The sequence below is a fragment of the Rhinopithecus bieti genome, unplaced genomic scaffold, assembly GCF_001698545.2.
Source record: "Rhinopithecus bieti isolate Rb0 unplaced genomic scaffold, ASM169854v2 scaffold_11803, whole genome shotgun sequence".
Lineage (NCBI taxonomy): Eukaryota > Metazoa > Chordata > Mammalia > Primates > Cercopithecidae > Rhinopithecus > Rhinopithecus bieti.
The window spans coordinates 184,838-209,510 of record NW_016807064.1 but is presented as its reverse complement, the minus strand read 5'-3'; the positions used below and the strand labels follow the sequence as shown (position 1 = coordinate 209,510).

Sequence of the window (24,673 nt, the reverse complement as noted above, 5' to 3'; positions counted from 1 at the left end):
TGAGTGAGACTCCATCTCAAAAAAAAAAAAAGAAACCTAACTGTAATATATTTATGGAAAATATTTTATTAAAATTAAAACAAGGTAAGAACAAAGCATCATGTTTTCAAGTACAGGACAATTTTGAACCTAAATAATTCCTAATATATTCAATAAAAGAAAAATGGATACAGAGACATAAAAAACACAAATGTCATTTATAGACACATAAAAGTATTCTTTATTATAATGCTCTGATTTTTAAAACAGGGAGCTCCAAAATAAGCCTTTTTGAATAATTCTGTTCATCAGACACCTGGGTAAATGAATTTCTACTGTACACACTGACAGATGTAGGGTTAGAACCTAGACCTCTTGTCCTCCACTCTATGTTCTCCCTGTTACTTGTCTTACTTGACTTTCTTCCACATGCCAAAAACTACTGTCATCTTCTTCCTGCCATTTTTACTCTCTAAAATTGTATAAAGCACTTCCTAGAAGAATATCGAAAAAGAACAGAGAAGTGGAAGGAGAATCAAGAAAATAAAGGTATGTGAGAATTTCTGAGAAGGGAACAGCCAATATTATTGAATAATACAAAGCAGTTAAGCAAAAGCTATTGGGCAGACAACTAGATGTCCCTGATGAATTTAAGAGGGTGCTTTCAACAAGTATAATGGTGAGGGCACAGCCTGGTGGGCTGACCTAATGAATGAACGGTAATTTGGGAATGGGAAAAGTACAATAGCTTTAAGAGGAAACATGCTAAAATGTTTCCACTTATCAAACTATTTAGAAAACATGATACAGAAAAAATTTAAGGTAAGGAATAGGAAATCCAGGGAGTATTAGCTTGAATCAATTGAAATGTCAGACACTCAATTATTTTGACGTTAAAAACTGCAACTTTATATAGTTTAAACTAAGGTACAAACTTGATTTCAAGAAAGGAGATAAGGTTATCTTCTAAGGACGCAGAAGCAAAGAACAGATGCCTAAGAGTGAAGCAGGAAAAGTAATAAGAAATCTACGAGAAATGAATGAAAGAATTTTAGAGTCCTGAAGTTGAATAATAAGAATAATATACCTGGCAAAGTTACAATATTTTTCTAAAAGGATCCTGTTATTTTTACATTTGCATTTCACTTTTAGAAATTTAGCTTTCTTTCTGTAATAGGATGCCTGAACATGAACACTGCAACATTTCTTCAAGGCAGGCACTCTCAGTGTGGTACAAACATAAATCCGCAGTGATGCTGTTGCCTTTATATTTTGTTTTGTTTTGTTTTTGCTGATAAAGGCACTCAGAGCCTAATATGAAGTTACTATTAATAGTTCCAGGCCTACTGTTATTCCACAGCCTAATTTCTCATATTTCCAATCCCATGTCACCAAATGCCTACAGAAAAATCACAACATGACCGGGCACAGTGGCTCACACCTGTAATCCCAGCACTTTGGGAGGCTGAGGTGGGTGGATCACCTGAGCTCAAGAGTTCAAGACTAGCTTGGGCAACATGGTAAAACTCCATCTCTACCAAAAATACACACAAATAAAATTAGCCAGGCATGGTGGCAGACACCTGTAGTCCTGGCTACTCAGGAGGCTGAAGCACAAGAATCACTTAAGCCCAGGAGGTGGATGTTGCAGTGAGCTGAGATTGTACCACTGCATTCCAGCCTGGGTGACAGAGTGAGACCCTGTTTTAAAAATAAATAAATAAAGATAGAATAACCACAACATGTCTAAAACAGAACTCCTGCCCTTTGAACAGTTCTCTGCCCCACTTCCCTACTGCTGTGACCTATATTTTTCTAGTCACCTGGGCTGGAAACCTTTAGCATGAGTTACCAAGTCCTATCACTCTTTCTCTGAACAGGCTCTTCTAGTTTTCTGTTCCCATCTCTTTCCACTCTAGTCCAGCCTCTAATCACCTACTGCCTGGATTACAATAGTCTCAGAACTGGTCTTGTAGCGTCCACTCCATCTCACACATCACTACTAATGTCAGCAGATACAAATGCCAATCCCCAAACACCACCATCATAACTTTTCACCCTGAAATTCAGACTTATCTATAAGGATCCTAGCCTATCCAGCAAAGCAAATATTTCACTACTTCCTAAAACTTCCATGTCATGGAATCTTGACCATTGTGGTCACTTTAAATGCATACACAGAAAAAGAAAAAGAATAGAATAGAGGAGGAAAGAGAATGGAAACAAAGACAATGATTAGGAGAAAGTCACTGTGAGCCGGGTGCGGTGGCTCACGCCTGTAATCCCAGCACTCTGGGAGGCTGAGGCGGGCAGATCACGAGGTCAGAAGATTGAGACCATCCTGGCCAACATGGTGAAACCCCATCTCTTCTTAAAAAAATACAAAATTAGCTGGGCATGGTGGCACGTGCCTGTAGTCTCAGTTACTTGGGAGGCTGAGGCAGTAGAATCGCTTGAAGCCGGGAGGCGGAGGTTGCAGTGAGCCAAGATCATGCCATTGCACTCCAGCCTGGCGACAGAGCAAGACTCCGTCTCAAAAAAAAAAGAAAAGAAGAAAAGAAAGAAACTGTGGCAAATTCAGGTACAAGGTACAAGATATCCATGGCTGGAGAAAAGCCCTAATGGTAGAGACAGAGGAAAGGACAGATTTCAGTAATAATTAAGAGGAAAGCTGGTGACTGAGTGGATACAGGAGGAGGGCTGTAATGAAGAGAAATGAGCCTATTCTGACTCTTAGCTTTTTGGACTAGGTGGCTGGATAGACTGTAATTCAATTAACCAAAATAAAAAATAATTTGAAATTTGTCTGAAATTAGCAAGGCTCTCTTGCGTGAGATAGAAATAACTAAGAAAACAGAGTGTCAGCAGCTTAAAAAAGAGCTTTTGCCAGATTTGAATTCATAGAAACAAAGAGAAGCAGTGTGGACTTTTAAAGCCAAAGCTGGCACTGGGCCTAGCAAAGAGTAGTCACTTGATAAATGTTTACTGAACTAGCTCAAAGTCGCTAGCAGCTGACTAAATGTATGGATAAGTAAGGAGACAAGAATTTTAGATACCTAGAATCACAGTAGGAAAGAAAAAAATAAAGGTTACCTTGGAAGTACACAGAAAATCTAGGTTTAAGTAGTGTCTAATAATATATTAGTGATGAAAATATTTTTAACATTGAAAACAGAGCAAAGAGAGAAAGATGTTTCCATTTTCTTAAATCTTGCTCATATATTTTATGTTTTATAGTTACATTTTGTATTAAAAGTCAAGCTTTGTTCACACACAGAAAATACATAAAATGCATACACAAATTCTGTACATCTCCCTCTAAAAGGCAAAGCCCAATTCCTTTTCTCTTGAATATAGGCTGGGCTTTGTGACTCACTTTTAACCAACAGAATATGGCAGAAGTGATAATGTGTGACTAGGTCACAAAAGTTATCACCATTTCCTCCTTGCTCTCTCTCTCTGAGCACTTACTATGGGGGAAGCTGCTATGTTGTGAGGGCACTCATGCAGCCCATCAATGGTGAGATTCACTTGCCAAGGAACCAAGGACTCCTGCCAATAGCCAGCACTAACTTGCCAGACACAGGAGTGAGCTACCTTGGAAGCAAATCCTCCAGCCCCAGTCAAGTCTTCAGATGATTACAGCCCTGGCCAACATCTTGACTGAACTTCATGTGAGACCTTGAGCCAGAATCATCTAGCTAAGGCATTCCTGGATACCTGCCCCACAGCAATTATGTGAGATAATACATGTTTATTATTTTAAGCCACTAAGTTCTGAAGTAATTTGTTACACAGACATAGATAACAGTCACACAAAGCTTATTCTCAATTCTGTGCCACTCCTCATGCCATTTTCCCCAGAAGTGTCCTTTCATTATCCCTCCCAACACTCCCCCTCTATCCTTCAGTATTCTAACTAAAGTTTCATCTCTTTGGGAGGCACTTTTTTGTCTATGAAACCATCTCAACTTTCACTTCTCTGGCTTCTCCTTTGAAGAAGCCAGATGATTGACCACATCGTTCATTTAGTCATTTATTCATACATTCCTCTGTGTTACTGTGCTATATGTACATATCTTTCCTCTTAAAGATGAAGATGTCATACAGTTTTTAAAACCTGCATTAAGCACACTATGATTAAGGTACTCAATAAATATTTGCTGATAAAATTAACACATCTCACACACACTTATAAACACATACCCTGAAAGTGTAATTTGAGTAAGTAGCATAAAGTAGTGATTAACAATATAGAGAAGCTACTTTACCTCACATCTGCATACTTACTAGCTGCTGTCCCTGGGGCTAAGTTATTTAAAATATCTCTATAAACCTTAGTTTCTTCAGTGTTTTTAAATGAGAATTCTAACAGTACCTTAGAGTAATAACAAGGTTAAAAAAAATAATGCATGCAAACCTCTTAACAAAGTACCGAGCATAGAGTACTCAACAAATGTTAGCTATTATTGTTCTTATAATGAATTACAAATCACAAAATATGTGCTGAAATTCTAAGTCCCTATGAGTCTCTAGATGTTATCAAGTAGCAATCTAAATTAATACAAAATTCTACAAACAAAAAGAGAACTCAGACCTTCTTTTAAAATAGCTTTTAATTCTTAAAAAATCCACTTGGAGGTCAATACAACTACAGCCTGAACCAACTGTAGGAGTGCAGACCTGATTCTTTCTCCTCTCTGTCCTATTAAGATATAACCTTCGAAGCTTTTGTGAGAACACTTAAATGTTTGCATTCCTACACAGGCAATCACCAAAGTAGTTTCCAGATTCACTTTTGACCTTTACAGTCCTGAGAAGGCATATGAGGCAAACTTCCTAGAGATGTAAATTTAGACAATCTCTGGAATGACAGAGCTACACATATGTGAATACGCTACATAAAGCAAATCCATTTTGCACATCAATTAAAACAGAATTCAATTGAACAATCAATCCAATAGAACAAATCAATCCAAAAGAATTTTGTTATGGCATGTATCCAAACAAGAAAAAACCCCTCTAATGCTATTCAGTCTGAATTACATGAGTTTCATGAACTCAGAACATCTCTAAGATCATATTTTATAATTTGATCACATTTGAACATATTTTAAGGTTTCCTATTAAAAGCTAAATAAGATCTGTTAAAGAAAACTAGATGATTTTAAACCACCAACCTATATAAAACATGCATACATTTTAATATGTTCCATGTCGTCTGCAATAAAATGACCCACTTAATTCAAATTCTTATTTTCTCTTTTCCCCACCAATACACCTTGAAAACTTTAGTTTTTGAAACATCCACTCTTTATCTGACCCTACATATCACACAACCTGAAATAGAAACAAAGATGGGGAAATTAGCTTGTTTATTCCACCTTAGTGTCAAACAAAAGTACAAATAATATTCAGTGCATGTGCTAGTTACCTTAGAGCTGCCAATCATGCTTGTTTTGAAACCCTTCGATTTTCAGAGCTGTCAATCTTGTGTATTATGATAGAGAGTCAGCACAGAGATAATGCTTTAAAAGACAGAATCCTCATTAACACATTAGTAAATTAACTTTACTTATAAAACTGGACTTGAGGATTTTACGGACATGTTTACAGCTCTTGAAAAATCAAAACTAAAATACAACTTAATGAAATGAAAAGATTTGGAGAATTTGGCTCTTTGTCCAAAGCAACAGCATAGTTTAACCACAGGGATTTTATATACATATATAAGATACTATATTATAAAAAAAGAAATGTTCCTGACTAACACTAATCACAAATATTATGACCTTGAACGGAAGTAGAGAATAAAACTGATCTAAATCTGGGCATTTTAATTTTTGTTTTTAAAGCAGGCAATCATATCAATATAACACATTCCCCTTCTCCACCTCCCCAATACAACCCAACTCACTATCTACCTAGTCATTCATGTCCAAAATGAAACATTATTCAAAACTTTTCTCTCTCACACACAAACCACAACTATTCAGTCACCAAGACCTGTCTCTTCTACTTCCTAAATTGCTAAACGTGTCTCCTTTCCCCACCCTAAGATTTAATTCACATTCTCATCACTTTTTTTCGGCGGCTTCCTTACTAGCCTCCCTCTCACATCTTTCTTCCCAAATATGTTCCACACCTCTGCCAGAATGATCTCACTGAAACACAAAGTTGACCCACGTTGCTTGTTACAATATTTTAATGATTCTTTGCTACCTTCAGAATAAAATCCCACCTTTTTAGGACAATATGTAAATTCCTTGAAAATCTGGCTCCTGGTCATCTCCCCACTCTCCCATCACTCCTCCTAAACTTAAGCCAACTAAACCACTTGAATTCCCAGAAGAGGCAGGCTCTCTCTCATTTAAAACTTGGGCAAGTGCTGCTCCCTCACCCAGAAACACTCTCATTTTCTGCACGTAGTATCTCCTACCCATCCTTTGCAACCCAGTTCTATTGTTAGTTCCTCTAGGAAGCCTTCTCTGACACAAGCAGATTGAACCATCGATTCCTTCTCCATTCCTGTAGAAGACAGTAAACAGAACTTACATGATATTATATTTATCGGTTTACTTCACTATCCCCCTGACCAGATCAACTCCCTGGAAGCAGGGATTGTCATTAGTCTGTATGTCACTAGCCTTAAATACACAGGCAGCACATAATAGATGCTCATTAAAGGTTTGGTGACTCAGTGAAAAATCTTATCATGTCCAGTTCATTTAAAAATAAAATTTAGGCTGGGCGCGGTGGCTCAAGCCTGTAATCCCAGCACTTCGGGAGGCTGAGACGGGAGGATCACGAGGTCAAGAGATCGAGACCATCCTGACTAACATGGTGAAACCCCGTCTCTACTAAAAATACAAAAAACTAGCCGGGCGAGGTGGCGGGCGCCTATAGTCCCAGCTACTCCGGAGGCTGAGGCAGGAGAATGGCGTAAACCCGGGAGGCGGAGCTTGCAGTGAGCTGAGATCCGGCCACTGCACTCCAGCCTGGGCGACAGAGCAAGACTCCGTCTCAAAAAAAATAAAAATAAAAATAAAATAAATAAATAATAAAATTTATAAAATAAGTAGCTTATTTCTTGAGACTGATAAAATGTTTTACCAGTGCATTCTAAGGCATCCAAACTAATCAATGCTATAAAGCAATTATTTGGGCTTAACAGGAGTTTTAAGAAATTTACTCATTTATTTGCAAATTCACTATAAGAATTGGTACCATCTCAAGCGGGATTTCAGATTGAATAATTTCACCTTATTTTTGCTACTGCCCCTACTAGAGGTGTTAAAGTCTCAACCATGATAAATGCTCATGTCCAAAACACTCGGCACCTTGATTGGTTCAACAAACACTGTTCTGATATGTGACAATCCTTATCAAGGGCATCAGTGAACAGACAGTGAACACAGGCAAAACTCCAACCCAGTTACACTTCACTTATCAGGAAGTTAGTTATCTGGTGACATCAAGTAGCTACACAGCCCAGTGAGACCTATACAGAAGGAGTTTAGGAGCTGTCAGAATACATGTTGAAGCCCATACACTAAAGTACCCATACTTTACTTACAGAAGAGGCCGCTAGGTCCTTACTCAAACCCTAGTTGTTCTTATTTTAAGCACAACAAATTTGATGACTGATCTCCCAAGTATAGGCATACTGGAAGAGGAAAATTAGAAGGTCTGAGAAAGCTATAAAAAGCAGACAAGGGCATAACAGCAGTAAAGGAGAGATAACACAAAACTGCAGATCTGGGGGGTTATATGGTTATGGAGCATAATTCTGCATATTTTTATTATGATACAACACAAAAATTAATGTTTATAATTGTGACCCTGGGTCATCAAAAGCAAAAACAAAAAAAGGCTCAACTGCTTTAGGTCTAACAAGGTTCAAAGAAAGTATATAATACATTTTATTAAAAGAACCAATAAACAATTAAAAATTAAGTATATTAGGTATAAATAGCCAATTTTCTATTATTTACACAATAAACTTTTTTGAAATATATCATTCCCAAATAACATGAGGCATATTGATATTAATCAGGTCCTGTGACTAGAGGTCTTACCATAATTATGATACAGATCCATCACAAAACAAAGCCTAGACCTGCTAGTTATTAGCTTATTGGGGGTTACAGTATTCAGACTCACCATACTATTTCTTAGTCTGTTCGATCTGAATAACGAAACATCATAAATGAGGGTATCTTATAAACAGCAGAAACTTCTTTCTCACAGTTCTAAAGGCTGGAAGTCCAGGATCAAGGAACAAGCAGATTTAGTGTCATGAAGACCTGGACCTGGTTCACAGATTAACTAGCCAGTTTACTAATCCCATTCATGAGGGCAGAATCCTCCTGACCTAAGTACCTCCCAATAGTCCAGCCTCCTAACTACATCACACTGGTGATTATGTTTCAACAAATGAATTCTGCAGGGACACAAACATTCATACCATAGCAACGACGGACACCATAACCAAAGATATAATAGACTACCTATCATTTTTTAACAGACCTCCACAGAGCTTCACTGCCACACTGCCTTCAGGGTCCCTGACATGAAATTGCTTCATATGTAAAACTGTTTTAGGAAGTCTTTATGATGCTTGAGTTACTATATATTGTATGATTTACAGTACAGCACAGCAGGGTGAAAGGCAAATTTGGATATACACAGCCCTAGGTTTGAATCCCTGCTTTGTTAATTACTAGTTGCTTGACTGCAGCACATTATTTATGCTCAGAGACTCATTTTCTTCATTTGGGAAATGGGGATAATATATACTTTCTATATGTTTGTTGTGAAGAAGAAATGAGACAATACACATAAAATGCCAGTGTAGGTATTTAAAAAGCTGTTATGATTATCAGAAGGAAATCAGATGGAATATAGAAAGGAAACAATCAAGTCTGTGAAATTGTGAGCTGCATGAATATGACAGAAGAAAAAATGTCTAAAAACAAGGGTATACAAATTCCCATGATGGGAAAAGTGCTCTGTATTTTTAAATCACCATACAAGCCCTCTGACTCATAGAAAGTTTCATGGAAAATTAGGTTAATGACTCATAGAAAAAGTATACATGTACACAGCAAAAATATTAACTTAAAGCAGATTAATGCAAATATTCTAATATGGGGCCAAGGTGTTCTCTCTTAGTATGGGGTCCATTCACTGAAGCTCTGCTCTTCCTTACATAACAATACCCACACTGCAAGGTCTGTGACCCACAGGGCCAGTCATGTGAAAGTAGAACAAGAACAGAAAGACAATTGGAAAGCAATACCTTTCACATTTTTATAATTTTTGTTTCAATCTACAGTTTTCTTGCACAATCTAATTCAATAGCAATTTCTTAAAAACAAAAAACTCCTTTCTGATTCAAGCAGCAGGGACAGGGGAAAAAAAAACCAAAAAACTAAAGTTTTCCTTTGTGGAGTCTTTCTAAAACATTAAAGTTAGCATTCATAAGAACAAAAACCCTTTCTGTATTCAAATGTTATTAATTTGCACAATATTCAAGTAAGTTTCTTAATATAAACACATTTTGAGTACAACTAGGCCGGGCATGGTGGCTCACGCCTGCAATCCCAGCACTTTGGGAGGCCAAGGCGGGCGGATCACTTGAGGCCAGGAGTTCAAGACCAGCCTGGCCAACACGGCAAAACCCTGTCTCCACTAAAAATACAAAAATTAGCCGAGCGTGGTGGCATACGCCTGTAATTCCAGCTACTCAGGAGGCTGAGGCACAAGAATTGCTTGAACCTGGGAGGCAGAAGTTGCAGTGAGCCAAGATCATGCCACTGCACTCCAGGCTGGGTGATGGAGCAAGACTCTGTCTCAAAAAAAAAAAAAGAAAAGAAAAGAAGCACAACTAAGCTTTTGCTAAACATGTACCTCAACTGGAAGAAACAAAAGTGCCTAGGTATAGTACAGGACTACTAATTTCTAATGTTCCATGTGGTGTTGGTATCCGTCAGTGGGCTTTACAAAAGAAAACGATGACGTCAATTGATTTGACAAATCAGTTAATTAAATGATAACTTCCAAAGAAGTTAATGCCATTCTGAGTCATTCTGATTTATCATCTGTGATTTCTGACTTCAAGTCATAAGCTGATTTAAAAGAAAAATATAATAACTTTTGAGGTTGGCACTATAAGGTCCCATGCATGTCTCAAAATCTTTAAATATACTTATGTCTATTCTGCAACTTACTCTAAGTAGATTAAATTACTATTGTTCATGCTTAAGTACTATAGCTTAGATTCTGAATGTTACTATTTAGGTCATGTCTTTCTAAAATTAGTTTCTTCCTTTCCAAGTGTTTTTCAAACTTTTCTTATTTACAGTAGAAATACTCACCACACACATTAAACAAAATTGTCCCAGAGCTGTAATACATAAAACAGATAAATGTAGGGCCACTCTGAAAGTAGGACCCAACTGCCCCTTTATCCCCAATAAGCAATATCTTAAGCTTTTCTGCAAAACTCTAGGGCTTTTGGTACAAAGACTAAAACTGTTCCTTTAAACTATAATCAAAAATGAACATTAAAACAAAAGTTATAGAACTTAAGAGGCTATTATTTAGCTAATTAGAATATTCATTAATCAAAATATTTTCTGATCCCTATTAGTTGTTATAAGTCTGAAATGCCAAACTTACTTATTAAAAGAAACAATAAAAAATTAAAACATTTGGCTACACTGGATATTTCAATTAGTTATTTTTCACTGTATTTAAGTAATCTTTAAACTGTCCTAAAGTAGCATTACTCAACTACACAAAAGTCTGAATGAAGAAAATAGTTCTCTAAAAGGATCAAAAAAAAGGAAGGCTGGGCTGGGTGCAGTGGCTCACACCTGTAATCCCAGAACTTTGGGAGGCCGAGGCAGGTGGATCACAAGCTCAAGAGATCGAAACCATCCTGACCAACGTGGTGAAACCCCGTCTCTACTAAAAATACAAAAATTAGTTGGGCATGGTGGTGCACGCCTGCAGTCCCAGCTACTCAGGAGGCTGAGGTGGGAGAATCGCTTGAACCCAGGAGGCAGAGTTTGCAATGAGCCAAGATTGCGCCACTGCATTCCAGCCTGGTGACAGAGCAAGACTCCGTCTCAAAAAAAAAGGAAGGCCGATGAATGATGAACAGATTATGTAAGTATTTCTCTTATTTATAACGATTTAAAATGTACCAAAGCAGGAAGCTCTATCATTACGGAGATTCAGCCTCCTAGACTCTGTTCAGTCAGAGGCCTGACAGCATGACTGTAGAGAACATGTGTCCAGCCCAATAAGCTGTTCTACCTAGTCAAATAATCTAAACACAGGTCCAAAAAGGGGAAGACCAGAAACAACTGAGTTGGATCTCCTTACTTCCTTGTTCAGTGACAAAGACAACAGGCAAACATTTGAATAACGTAGGTTCCTACCCACAAATTTTGTTTTAGATATAAGTAGGAGTAATAAGTAACCAAAACAGTAATTATGCTGACCTGACAATTCTCAACAATATTTTCAAAGCGTAAGTGACAGATCCCTATAAGAAACCTAGAGAAGGGTTTTAGAAAGAACCTAGGCATTTCTACATGAAGATCTATTTATCAGATCTTCAAATGAAGATCTATTTATCAGATCTTCAAATGAAGATCTATTTATCAGATCTTCAAATGAAGATCTATTTATCAGATCTTCAAATGAAGATCTAATAAATATTCTGTGAAGAGTATAAACCTTCATTTCATGACAGATTAAAAACTGGAGAACATGAAATTTGATACGTTAAAAAGTTTCTCTTAAAAAACAATGTATGTAGATAAAGAGCTGGAGTTGTGATCTACATAGCCATAAAGGTATGTACATAGGATATGTAGGTAGAGAAAATAAGTAATCAAACTACTGATGTTAAACCTTGGCTGAAGATTGGGCACAGTTAGAAATAACATTACCAGTCTGTAGGACCAAAGAGGAAGCTGAAGAGAGCTTCAGAGACAGCTGAAGACTTGACTCTTATCTTTTTTTTTAAAGGCACTTTGGTAGCATTTCAGACTTACAGCACTAGAACTAGAAGTCAAGCACTAGAACTAGAAGGCCTTTTTCGACTACTGTTATCTTCCACTCACCAGGCACTCTGTCACCATATTATCCATTTTTACTTATGTAATTACCAATATTTTAAATTGATTCACGTACTTGTTTACTATCTATGCCTCCTTCCCCCATTTGCATATGCACTTCAAGAGAGCAGAGAACTAGTCTGTCTGGTTTACCGGTCTTTACAACAGTACCTGGCAAATTGAAGAGGTCTAGTAAGTATTTGTTGAATGAATGAGTGAATGGATGAATGAATGAACAAATCAACTCCTGTAGCACTTTGGCTCTTCCCTCTTGGTGATCCTCATTCATGAATGTATTTATTTTGTGACTCCTTTGAAGTTTAAATGGGTACTTCTGGTAAGAGTAACTGGATACTAAGCAGATGGTTTCATGGAAGCAAGAATAGAGAAATTACTACAGATAACTATAGAACAAAGAGATGTAGGCATATAACTCTCCTAAATACATTAAAAAAGACTCTAATATACTCACTGCTCCAAAGATTAGAGAATTTACTTGCAAAATTACTGAGCCACCCCCTCCCCTCAAAAGTTTTTATGACTGCTTCATTGTGGGGAGAACAGAGATGGAGGTTTCAAGAAAATAATTTATATAATAGAATGTGTACATATGTGGTATATACTTAGTTTTAAATTAAAAATTAAGATTTAATAAATGTTGTAATAGATGCTAGTATTTAACCATTTAAAGCTATACTACACATAAAACAAATTCAAATCAGACTATACTACTCATTAGAAAACTAATAGCAAATCTGATACTTAAAAATCTGTGACTTAAAAGCCAAGCATGGTGGTACATGCCTGTAAGTCCCTGCTACTCAGGAGGCTGAGGTGGGAGGATTGCTTGAGCCCAGGAGTTCAAGTCCAGCTTGGGCAACTTAATTCTAAATCTCTACAGCATTCTGAATATATTATGTTCAAGAATATGACATCATCACAAAAGTGATGTTTTAAATTTTTAATTCAATGAGAAAAAAGAACAGTGCAGACAAAAGAATATCCACAAAGAAATAAATATCCATGAAAGACATATGATTAACAGAATTCCATCCTCACATGTAAAAAAAAGTATATGACTGGTATTTGTAATTTATAATAAACTTGACTAAGCAGTTGAATATCTGCTGAGAAATAGCTTAGCAGAGTTGTCATAAAATGGATCTTTTTAGAAAGTCAAAAAATACCTGATTCTCTGGTTGCACATTAGATCAGCTTGTAAGAATAAGATAGGCACTGCAACTGGACAGCATCCATGGTAGCTGATCAATTGCAAGGAGGGGACTAAGGATTTCTTTGTGCAAAATAAAACAGCACTTTATTTTATAATTACTATGTATTTTCTACTAATGAAAAAATGATCTGCTACAGCTTCTGCTGATAGTACCTAAGAGCTGAGGATACCTCTCTTAAAGGGTAACTCTTTATCACATATCTTCTTACGTGCCTCCTTCATAAACCCTCCTCAAAAGGAATTCTTGAGGGATGTCATCATTAGGTCACCAAGATTTTAGTAATAACAATGCAATGAAAATAACAATAACAAAGTAGCATTTGTTTACCATATGCCAATCACTTTTCTAAATTTTTAGACACAATAATTGAATTCCTTCTGTAGCCGTTTACATAACAGATACTGATTACAGTATTAAAATCTGGATTGACAGACACACCCTACTTAGAAATTTCTTTGGGTCTCCCTACTTTTGAACTAAGCTTGTATGATATTTGATATACCAATTCAAGTCATGCTTGAGCCATTCCTCTCATGCCAGGGAGCACAGTCTTTCAGCTGACACCTGGTTTATACCACTCATCTTGTTAAAACACTGTTCAGCCTCTGGTTATCTAAGCTAGAGGTGTGCTGCAGCCAGCTAATATCAGTTTGTGAGAAGCCCTGTGCACACATCTTCCCAACTCTGCATTCACTGACATCATGTTGGTGACTTGACATTGGCCATGTTGGGAGTATTTTACATTATAGAAATTGGGGCTTTTTTTTTTTTTTAAATCAGCTAGTTGTTAAATATTTACTCATATATCACTAATCTGAGGAAATGTGTATTCTGTTAAGTTTGTCAGGCCCTATTCAGATTCAGGTAGAACAAGCTTATGTCTCTAAATTGAGTAAGACCAATTATCAACGCCATCTTTAGATAGCCAGCTCTCAGGAGAAAGGCAAATAATTCTCATAATTGCTCTCCTAGGTCTAGAGTAGACTCTTCGCCTTTCATTTCCACAATATGACCAATTTTATATGCCAAAACTTCTTAAACACTGTAATTCATCCTATCTAAAATACCATTGATTACTAGATTCACTATTGTTTTATATATGATTAAGAAAAAAAAAACACTGCCAGTTAATTTAATATACTGTCAACCGTAATATGCATCCTGATATCAAAAATAGTGAAAACTAAAAAATGCACATCAGAAATTGATGCGGAAAAAAATCACTTCTGTCTTGTTTACTATTGGTTTCCCGTCTCAGAATCTTAGTTCAACCTCTCCTTGACTCTCGATATTCCACTCCTAGATCTCCCACCTTAGTGCCTTCTCCAGTGCCTATTTGTATTCATAAATATCTTTACCTACATAAACTACAACAGAATGAACTCTATTTATTAGGAAAATAATCCTAAAATAGATGCAAAATAGTAAGAAAAGAAAGAAAAAAAGAAAGGAGAAGTGGAAAGAGACCATGAAACAGAGAAGGGACAAAAAAAGGGTTCCAGGCAAAATGACCTACGCAACATGCATTATTAAAAAGTTGGTTTTAAGTTTATGGTGTGGAATGGCTTATTATCAGGATGAACATTCAAGTCTTCCCAGCAACTGCTTTCACTGCTTTGAGAAGACATGAGTCTGGCCTACCATGACCAACAAGTATTTTTAAAGCACTTCAGACTTTTCTTCCGCATTATCAAGACAAATAAATATGTTTTCTGTCTTTTCAAAAATTACCTTTCATTCAACAATACTTTTGAGCTGTCTTGACTTTTATGAATACTCTTAAGGTACTTGGAAATGATTCTACTTACTCTCCATCCACTTCTGGTCTTCTACATACACAATGAAACTTTCCACCAAAATCTATGTAAAGATCATTCTCCACAATATGAAAGATCCGTCCAATGACCAGTTTATCCTTTGCAGGTCCCATCTGTGTAAGAGGAGAACGTCTCAGCATAGATGCGAAGGATTCCACATTTTTTGGAGAGCCCTAAATATGAAAAGAGATATTTATATACATATAACTCAACATGAAGGTATAATAAAGTCTTAAAGAAATATTATTAAAGTTAATTGTTGTAGCAATGATTTTAAAATGTTTGTGGAATTTTGCTTTAAAATGCCGGTTATGCTCTTCAACTTCCTCTTCCATCCTTTCTTTCCTGAAGAGGAGCTAAAGAAAGTAGGCATCGAGGTCGAGTCCAGTGGCTCATGCCTGTTATCCCAGCACTTTGGGAGGCTGAGGCAGGTGGATCACCTGAGGTCTGGAGTTCGAGACCAGCCTGACCAACATGGTGAAACCCTGTCTCTACTAAAAATACAAAATTAGCCAGGCATTGTGGTGCATGCCTGTAATCCCAGCTACTCAGGAGGCCGAGGCAGGAGAATCACTTGAACCCGGGAGGCAGCGGTTACAGTGAGCCAAGATTGTACCAATGCACTCCAGCCTGGGCAACAAGAGTGAAACTCTGTCTCAAAAAAAAAAAGGAAAGAAAAAAGAAAGAAATTAGACATCTACACTTGGCAGAGGATGACAGAGATGTGATAGTCCAGGGTGAGGTCTCAAGAGCCCAGGCAGGGTAAGGAGAGTAGAAGAGTGTCTGTATATCAAGTCTCTGAGAATGGGGGAGGTGGGGTGGTTAGTGGTCAGAGTATGAGCACATGAGGAGGGCATCCAAGAAGCAATTGACTTTATTCCTAGCACTGACCATCTGTAAAAAAAATGCCTTCTAGGTCAAGTTTAGTGAAACTGACTATTCTTTTAATACAAATTTAAATATACATTACAATAAAAACAATTAAGAGCCTTTCATCACGATGATCAGTCTGAACATGATTTCCTGATACACAATTCTTTTAAAAAACTTGAATTTGTTAATACTTTTCTTTTCCTGAAGTAAATTCCAAAAAAAAAATAGCTTGTTTTGTGCTATTCACTTTCTAGAAATCTTTTTACATATTAAATTCACTTGAGGTATGACTATTCTTTTTTTCTTACAAAAATTTTTTCCAAATCCGTGAACACAGATTTGTGCCTTCTACTCATTTTTGTGTATAGAGTGGTGTGTGCAATTTGGTACAAACTAAAGGAAGAGCTAAGTTTCTATCTGTGAGAGCAAATCACGGAAGAATATTAACAATTTGATCTGACGACTTACATGCTGTATTTAGAATGAGTTTTACATTTGTTATTCAGGGGAGAACTACTTACTAAAAGTTCAATAGTAAAGTGCATTTATTTTTAAAGCTACACAACTATATTTGTGACTTAAGTTTAATGTATGTACTACTTGAAAGATTACAAACTCAAATGCCAGGCCAGGTGAGGACTTGATAATCAGGATATGTGCCCAAGTTTAAAAGGTACAGACACTACTCAGCTCCAGCTGCAATTCAAGTCCCCATGTTTTAATTCTTAATGTTTTAATTTTCCAAGAAAAGCCAGAAATCCACATATTAATGTAAATTTTCCAATTTTTAAATACATATTATATGCAGGGGGAAAAAGTTGTCCATTTTGCAAACCTGGCAAAACACATCCAGGTGTTGAATTTGGCCCACGAACCACAAGTTTATGATCTCTGCTTCAGGAAAAAGAAAGTCAAGACATTTGGCTTAGGCCAAGTCCCTTAGGTGCTAGAGGGAGGGTATGATGATGAATTTGTTTGGTGAACTGAAACACACTGGGAAAAAAATCCTTAGCACAAAAGGGTCAATCTAAACTAAAGACAAGTCAATAGGCCTAGAGACCAACTAGAGCTGAAAGGGTAACCAGGAATGTATGCCATCAGCAATCACACTAGTTTTATAAATCCACAAAATACAACATTAAAGGTCCTTAAACAAGCACTTTGAAAAAATAGTTCTTTCTTGCAGAGCCAAAGATAAAACAAATCCTACAGAGGTAACACAGACACAGCTGACTTGCCCTTTAGAGGTAGCATAAAAGAGTAATTCTAAGTAAGCCATTCTTGACAAGAGCAGCTACATAATTCTTTGCTGGGAGCCACTATTCCATCCATAGCAGCTGCCACCAAAGCAGCGGAGAATAGCAGTGCTCAAGAGAAGAGCAGTTATCAACTTCGGGGTCTCTGCTTGTAACCAGGGCAGGTCCTGCCCACTTTCCCTATGATCTGCTTTACCATTACTCCACTTTTACGGCTGGTATCTACCAGAGTTCCTCTCTTCTTCTTGTACTTTTTTACTTTTGGCTGACTCAATTGAAGCCATAGTTCAATTAAAACTAGATGACAGGGGCTCGGCATAGTGGCTCACACCTGTAATCCCAGCACTATGGGAGGCCAAGGTGAGTGGATCACTTGAGGTCAGGAGTTCAAGACCAGCATGGCCAATGTGGTGAAACCCCATCTCTACTAAAATACAAAAATTAGTCGGGCATGGTAGCATGTGCCTGTAGTCCCAGCTACTCAGGAACCTGAGGCAAGAGAATCGCTTGAACCCAGGAGGTGGAGGTTGCAATGAGCCAAGATGGCACCACTGCACTCTAGCCTGGGGAACAGAGTGAGACTCTGTCTCAAAAAAAGAAAAAAAAAAAAACAACTAGATGACACGAAGATGCAGTAGTAGTAGATCCAGTAGTTAAACTTTTACTGGAGATAATTCAGCCATCACTAGGACCTGTTCCTAAAACAACACAATGTCCTTTATCAGTTGTAAAGAGACGTTTGAGCTAAGATTAGTATAATAGTAAGCGGTATTTTCCCCTTGGTTTTAGAAAATTATTGAGTACTCTCAACTGTTTAAAAGATTCTCTTGAGATTTTAGTAAGTCTATAGTTAAATATTTATTACATTATAAACTTTAGCTATTTTTTAAAGGTAACTTTAAAATCAAGTGGAAGTAGAACATTTCTCTTCCATTATTTTTTGCCTTTATTATATTTTGCAAGGAAGTCAGTGTGTTTTCAGTGAGTGAAAAATAATTTTCACTCACAAGCATAAGAACCCTGGAGTAATACCTGAATTTGCTTTTAAATTGTAGCTCATTATTTCATTTGATTTTTGATACTGCATCATTGATTTTGGGAAGCTACATCAAACAATCAGACAAACCCTTGCTTCAAAAATCATAGTCTAGAACCATCTCTAAATCCTAGGGGTTATACCAAAATGTACTCATTTACTTGTCAAATGACTTCTAAAAACAGTAAATGTAGCAACTCCCACAATCCATGTTGACTACAGGGAGTCCTGTTTTAAAGTCTCTAAACTAACATTGATAGCTCCTCTCATGCTGACATAGACTGCAGAGACTGGAAGCATACTGTCACCGCTGGATATGTATCATGGAGCTCAGTGCCTAACCCTGGAAAATGTTACAATAAAGCCCACTAACTGAGCTGTCATAGGTACTAACTTGGAGTTGACTATTTCCTTTAAGAGTTGGTCACAGAGATCAGATCTCCTGCTATTCTGCTGTACTATTTTCTCCTTGGAAGCCTGAAAGGTGAACAGGACCGTCAAGGTAGAAAGGAGGAAGGTAAAGGAATTACAGACATATGGAACAGTATCACTTTCATTTATTCAATCATTCATTCATTTATTCATCAAACGTGTTGTGTTTTTAATATACATTAAGCATATATATAACTATCATGCATATGAGGACCATTTAATATACAGCTTGGAATCAGGGGAAACTAGTGCTAAAAGAAATACGAGACATCAACTAATCCAACTACCTCATGTTATACATGAGTACCATACATGCTATTCAAAGCTACATGGGATGCTGAACAGTGGTTCTTAAATAAAACTTGCTGGCGAAGACGAAAATAGATAAAAACATCATAGCAAACTTAAAAGAAGACAGTATAGAAGAATAACAAACACGAAACCTGACTTCTATGACCAACTCAGACAATAAACAGCTAAAAAAATCTTGAATAAGTCATTTAACTTCTCTAGATCTGTTTTCTCATTTATAAATTAAAGGATTGGATAACTGTAAACTTTCTTCCAACTCTATAAAGTAGTAGGAATTCTTAAATATTCTAAAATATAAAAAATATTTTATAAAGTAACACACATTAGAAATGGGAGACATCATCCTACCCAGTCACCTCCTTTAATGTAAACAATAACAACAGCTGGGCACAGTGGCTCATCCTGTAATCCCAGCACTTTGGGAGGCTAAGGGAGCTGGATCACCTGAGGTCCGGAATTTGAGACCAGCCTGACCAACACGGGGAAACCCCATCTCTACTAAAAATACAAAATTAGCCTGGCAAGGTGGCGCTATGCCTATAATCCTAGCTACTCGGAGGCCAAGGCAGGAGAATCGCTTGAACCCGGGAGATGGAGGTTGCAGTGAGCTGAGATTGCGCCATTGCACTCCAGCCTGGGCAACAAAAGCGAGACTCCGTCTCAAAAAAAAAAAAAGAAAAAGAAAAAAAACAATAACAACAAAGGTAATGAAATGGTGTATATACTTTAACTACTTCATACTGGTTAGCAAGAAAAAAATTTCAACATGCATCTCCAAAAATGACTCACTTCTATTAACTGTGCTATGATAACTTTTGTTTCTTTAACACTAACCAATAAATGTTATGCTCACAACAAAGTCCTTTTATTGAAATAAATGTATTGGTGACTCAAAGTGATATGGTACTTACATTTATCTCTCTCCCTCCTGAAATCCCATTAAATGATGGTAAAATAATAAATTTAAAAATTGTAAAAATTATAAACCCTCAATATTGAAGAGAACAGATGGAGAACAAAAGTATACAAACATACTTTCTAGTGGATAGGAAGCATGTGGAAGAGTGGTAATTACTGAAGCAGAGTGAAATGCAAGAAGAAGCTGTGAAAAAAAAAAGCTATTCTATCCTGAAGAATTCCGTAAAGGTATGGAGCTCAGTCATGCCAGGCTGCAGTGAGAAGACAAGCTGAAAATAAGAAGAAACACTAAAAACAACAGAGGCAGGGCAGTCAATCTTCTGTCAAGCACAAAATTCCTCAAGTGCATAATATCTGGTAATAGGTATGTATTATCCTGGCAATAATAAAATAAATCAAATAAATAATAAAAAAAAATCAAATAAATTCTATAGAGGAGAGCCAAGTTTGGGATGGTTTGTTATGCAGCAGTAACTTACACTGTTTCTATAATCTATAGAAGCAGCAAAGAAAAGAATTCAAATGACAGCTGTGCAGCAAGCATATGAATAATTTGTGATGACCGAAATACGAGGGCTCCCAAAGGAAGTCTGTGAAGTCTGGCCACATGGCTCGAGCCTTGGCTCTACCACTTACCAGCTCTGGGGAAAGGCCTATGCATTCAGAATCTCTGTGCTGCTGTTTACTTATCTTATAAAATGGGGTTTGTAATTATATCTATTTTACAAGATTGTTGTAAGGAATAAATATGTAGCCATATGTAAAGCACTCAAACACTGCCTGAAGGTAAACAGTCCCCTGTCAAAAACTTTAGCTTTTTTTAAAATTAATTTCTTATAGACTCAGTCACCACCATCAAGTTTTATTGACTAATCTAGTATTTCTCAACCAGGATGATTTTGCCCCCCGCATCCCCACCCCAGGGGATATCTGGCAATGTCTGGAGATGTGTTTGATTGTCATGACTGAAATATCAACAGCTCTTCTTAGATCCATCGGAGAGGTGGGGGTCACAGGGAAAGCTGCTGTTCCCAAACATGGAGAGACAAGTGAATGCAGAGAACTACTGAAAAGAAGAAGCCTCCAAGAACAAACCTCTGTGGGAACCAGTGCCAAGGTAGGGAAACCCGAGTTGTAACTGGTGAATTGGTGGAGGCTCAGTGTGGACAAGTCTGAAAGTTAAAAACTCCAGAGAGACCCAGTTACTGGGGCCTCCCACACTTTTGTGAGTTTTATCTGCAGGAGCTCAACCTGGTTCTCATAGTGAATACAGGAGAAAAATCCCCTTGTACTTCAGACAGCAGTGGAGAACAGAACTATTTTGAAAAACATCAGAGCACTCTCTCCTATTCAACAATTTATTCATCAAACGTATTGTCTTTAATATACATTAAGCATATATGTAACTATCATGCATATGAGGTGTGTCCTCAAGAGAAACTCTTCAACCAGATCCTAAACTGCTGGGGTTTTGTCAGAGCCTAAGTGTCCTGGGGGAAGCGAAATAACCAACTCTAGCTGGCTGTAGTCATCTTGTCCCACCAAAAGAGAGGGAAACACTGAGTAGCAAATGTGAAGTTCACAGTCCGGAGGCAGAGGCTCACAAGAAGACTGAGACCCACTCATAAGACTGTAGAACACTCCCTCCCCACATACCCTATCACCACATTACTAAAGGCCAACAGACAGCCTTTCCTTTTACCCAATACATCATGTCCGATATCAAGAAGAAATTACAAGATATACAAAAAGGCAAAAAACATAGTTTGAAGAGACAGAGCAAGCATCAGAACCAGACTCAGATACAGCAGGGATACTGAAATTATCAGTCCAGGCATCTCATACAACTATGATTAAGACACTAAGGGCTCTAATGGATAAAACAGACAGGATGTAAGAACAGATAGGCAATGTACGCAGAAAGATAGAAATTTTAAGTAAGAATCAAAAAGAAATGCTAGAGATCGAAAGCCCTGTAACAAAAATGAAGAATGCCTTTGATGCGCTTACAGGTAGGTGACACAGCTGAGGAAAAAAAAATCTGTGACCCTGAAGATACCTCAATAAAAACTGCCAAAACTGAAAAGCAAAGAGAAAACAGATTGAGGGAAACGTACAACAGAGTATTCAAGAACTTTGGGACAACTACAAAAGGTGTAAACTAATGGGAATTCCAGAAGCAGAGGAAAGACAAATAAAGCAGAAATATTTGAAACAATAATGACTAAGACTCTCCTCCAAATTAATAATGGACACCAAACCACAGACCCAGGAAGCTCAGAGGACATCAACCAGAATAAACACCAAAAACACTACATCTAGGCACATAGTATCATTTTCAAACTACAGAAAAATCAAAGATGAAGAAAAAATTCTAAAAGAAGGCTGGGGGGAAAACAGCTTACTTATAGAGGAGAAAAGATAAAAATTATATCCAGCTTCTCCTCATAAATCATGCAAGCAAGAAAACAGTGCAGTGAGATATCTAAAGTGTTAAGAGGAAACAAAAAAGATACCAAGCTAGAATTCTGTACCCTGAGAAGTTATCCTTCAAAAATGAAGGAGAATTAAAGACTTTCTCAGACCAACAAAAATTGAGGGAATTTGTTGCGAGTGCCTGCCTTGCGAGAAATGTTTAAAGAAATTCTTTAGAAAGAAGAAAATTATAAAAGTCAAAAACTCAGACCTACATCACATAAAGAAAGACAGAACACAGAGACGGAATATGTGAAGGTAAAATTAAAACTTTAAGTTTTTAATTATTAATTGATCTAACAAGTAACAGTTTGTTCATGTTAAACAATTTCCTAATAATAAAGGGGTTAATTATCTGAAGAAGTTGTAACAATCCTTAATGTGTACATGCCTAAGAATAGTCAAAACCATGAGGCAAAACTGACAAAACTGCAAGGAAAAATAGATGAATCATTACAGTTGGAGACTTTAATGCCCCTCTATCAGAAAAGGACAGATGCAGCAGGGAGAAAATCAGTCAGGATACAGCTGAACTCAACAACATCGTAAATCAACTGGATATGACGGACATCTGTAGACAATTTCATCCAGCAACAGCAGAATATATATTCTTCTCATGCCACATGAAACAGTCACCAAAACAGACCACATTCTGGACCATAAAACACACCTCAACAAATTTAAAGGAATAGAAATCATGCAATGTCTGCTTTCAGACCACAATGGAATTTAATTAGAAATCAGGAATAGAAAGATAGCTTGAAAATCCCAAAATTCTTAGAGGGTAAACAAATACACTTCTAAATAACACGAGTCAAAGAAATCTCAAGAGAAATTGTAAAATACTTTGAACTAAATGAAAATGAAAACACAACTTATCTAAAATAAAAATTAGCACAGAAAGCAATGAAACTGAAAGCAGGAAATCAACAGAATCAATGAAAGCAAAAGCTGGTTCTTTGAGGTAAGCTTTTAGCCAGGCTAAGAAAAACAAAAAGAGAGGACACAAATTACTAATAATGGAAATGAAAGACAGGACATCACTACATATCCCATGGACATTAAAGAAATACTACAAACAACTCTATACCCACAGATTTGATAACCTAGATTAAATGGATTAATTCCTTGAAAGACAAAGTCTGCCAAAAATCAAGTAAGGAGAGACAGATAATCTGAATAGGCCTATGTCTATTAAAGACATTAAATCAGTAGTTAATATACTTCCAAAACAGAAAGTCCTAGGTCCACATGGGTTCACTGGTGAATTCCACCAAACATTTAAAGAAGAAATCAAACGAATTCTCTACAATATCTTTCAGAAGATAGGAGTGGAACTTATCCTATGAGGACAGCAATGTCTTAATATCAAAACCACACAAAGACATTACAAGAAAAGAAAACCACAGATCAATATTTCTCATGCATGTAGATGAAAAAATCCTCAACAGAATATTAGCAAATCATATCCAACAACATATAAAAATTATATACCACAACTGACTGAGATTTATGCCAGATTTAACATACAAAAATCAAAATGTAGACAAAGGATTAATAACCACGATATATATGGAGCTCAAACAACTCTATAGGAAAAAAATTCTAATAATCCAACTTTAAAATAGGCAAATAATCTCACGCCTATAATCCCATCACTTTGGGAGGCCGAGGCGGGCGGATCATGAGGTCAGGAGATCAAGACCATCCTGGCTAACATGGTGAAATCCCATCTCTACTAAAAATACAAAAACAAAATTAGCCAGGAATTGTGGCGGGCGCCTGTAGTCTCAGCTACTGGGGAGGCTGAGGCGGGAGAATGGTGTGAACTCGGGAGGCGGAGCTTGCAGTGAGCCGAGATGGCGCTACTGCACTCCAGCCTGGGAGACAGAGCAAGACTCTGTCTCAAAAAAAAAAAAAAAAAAAAAAGGGCAAATAATCTGAATGGACATTTCTCAAAAGAAGACATACAAATGGCAAACAGGCATATGAAAAAGTGCTCGGCCAGGCACGGTGGCTCAAGCCTGTAATCCCAGCACTTTGGGAGGCCGAGACGGGCGGATCACGAGGTCAGGAGATGGAGACCATCCTGGCTAACACGGTGAAACCCCGTCTCTACTAAAAATACAAAAAATTAGCCGGGCGAGGTGGTGGGCGCCTGTGGTCCCAGCTACTCGGGAGGCTGAGGCAGGAGAATGGCATGAAC

At 37.2% G+C, this 24,673-nt stretch overlaps 1 protein-coding gene across 2 annotated transcripts in view; it reads right to left on the bottom strand.

Annotated features, from left to right (window-relative positions):
* The window catches only part of MRPS28 (mitochondrial ribosomal protein S28), a 107,659-nt gene that overhangs the window by 69,985 nt on the left and 13,001 nt on the right, over positions 1-24,673 (bottom strand). For both annotated transcript variants that reach the window (XM_017879835.1, XM_017879834.1), the window contains exon 2: positions 15,157-15,338. In XM_017879835.1, coding sequence (XP_017735324.1) covers positions 15,157-15,338 — 182 coding nt within the window. The remainder of the gene's footprint in view (positions 1-15,156; positions 15,339-24,673) is intronic.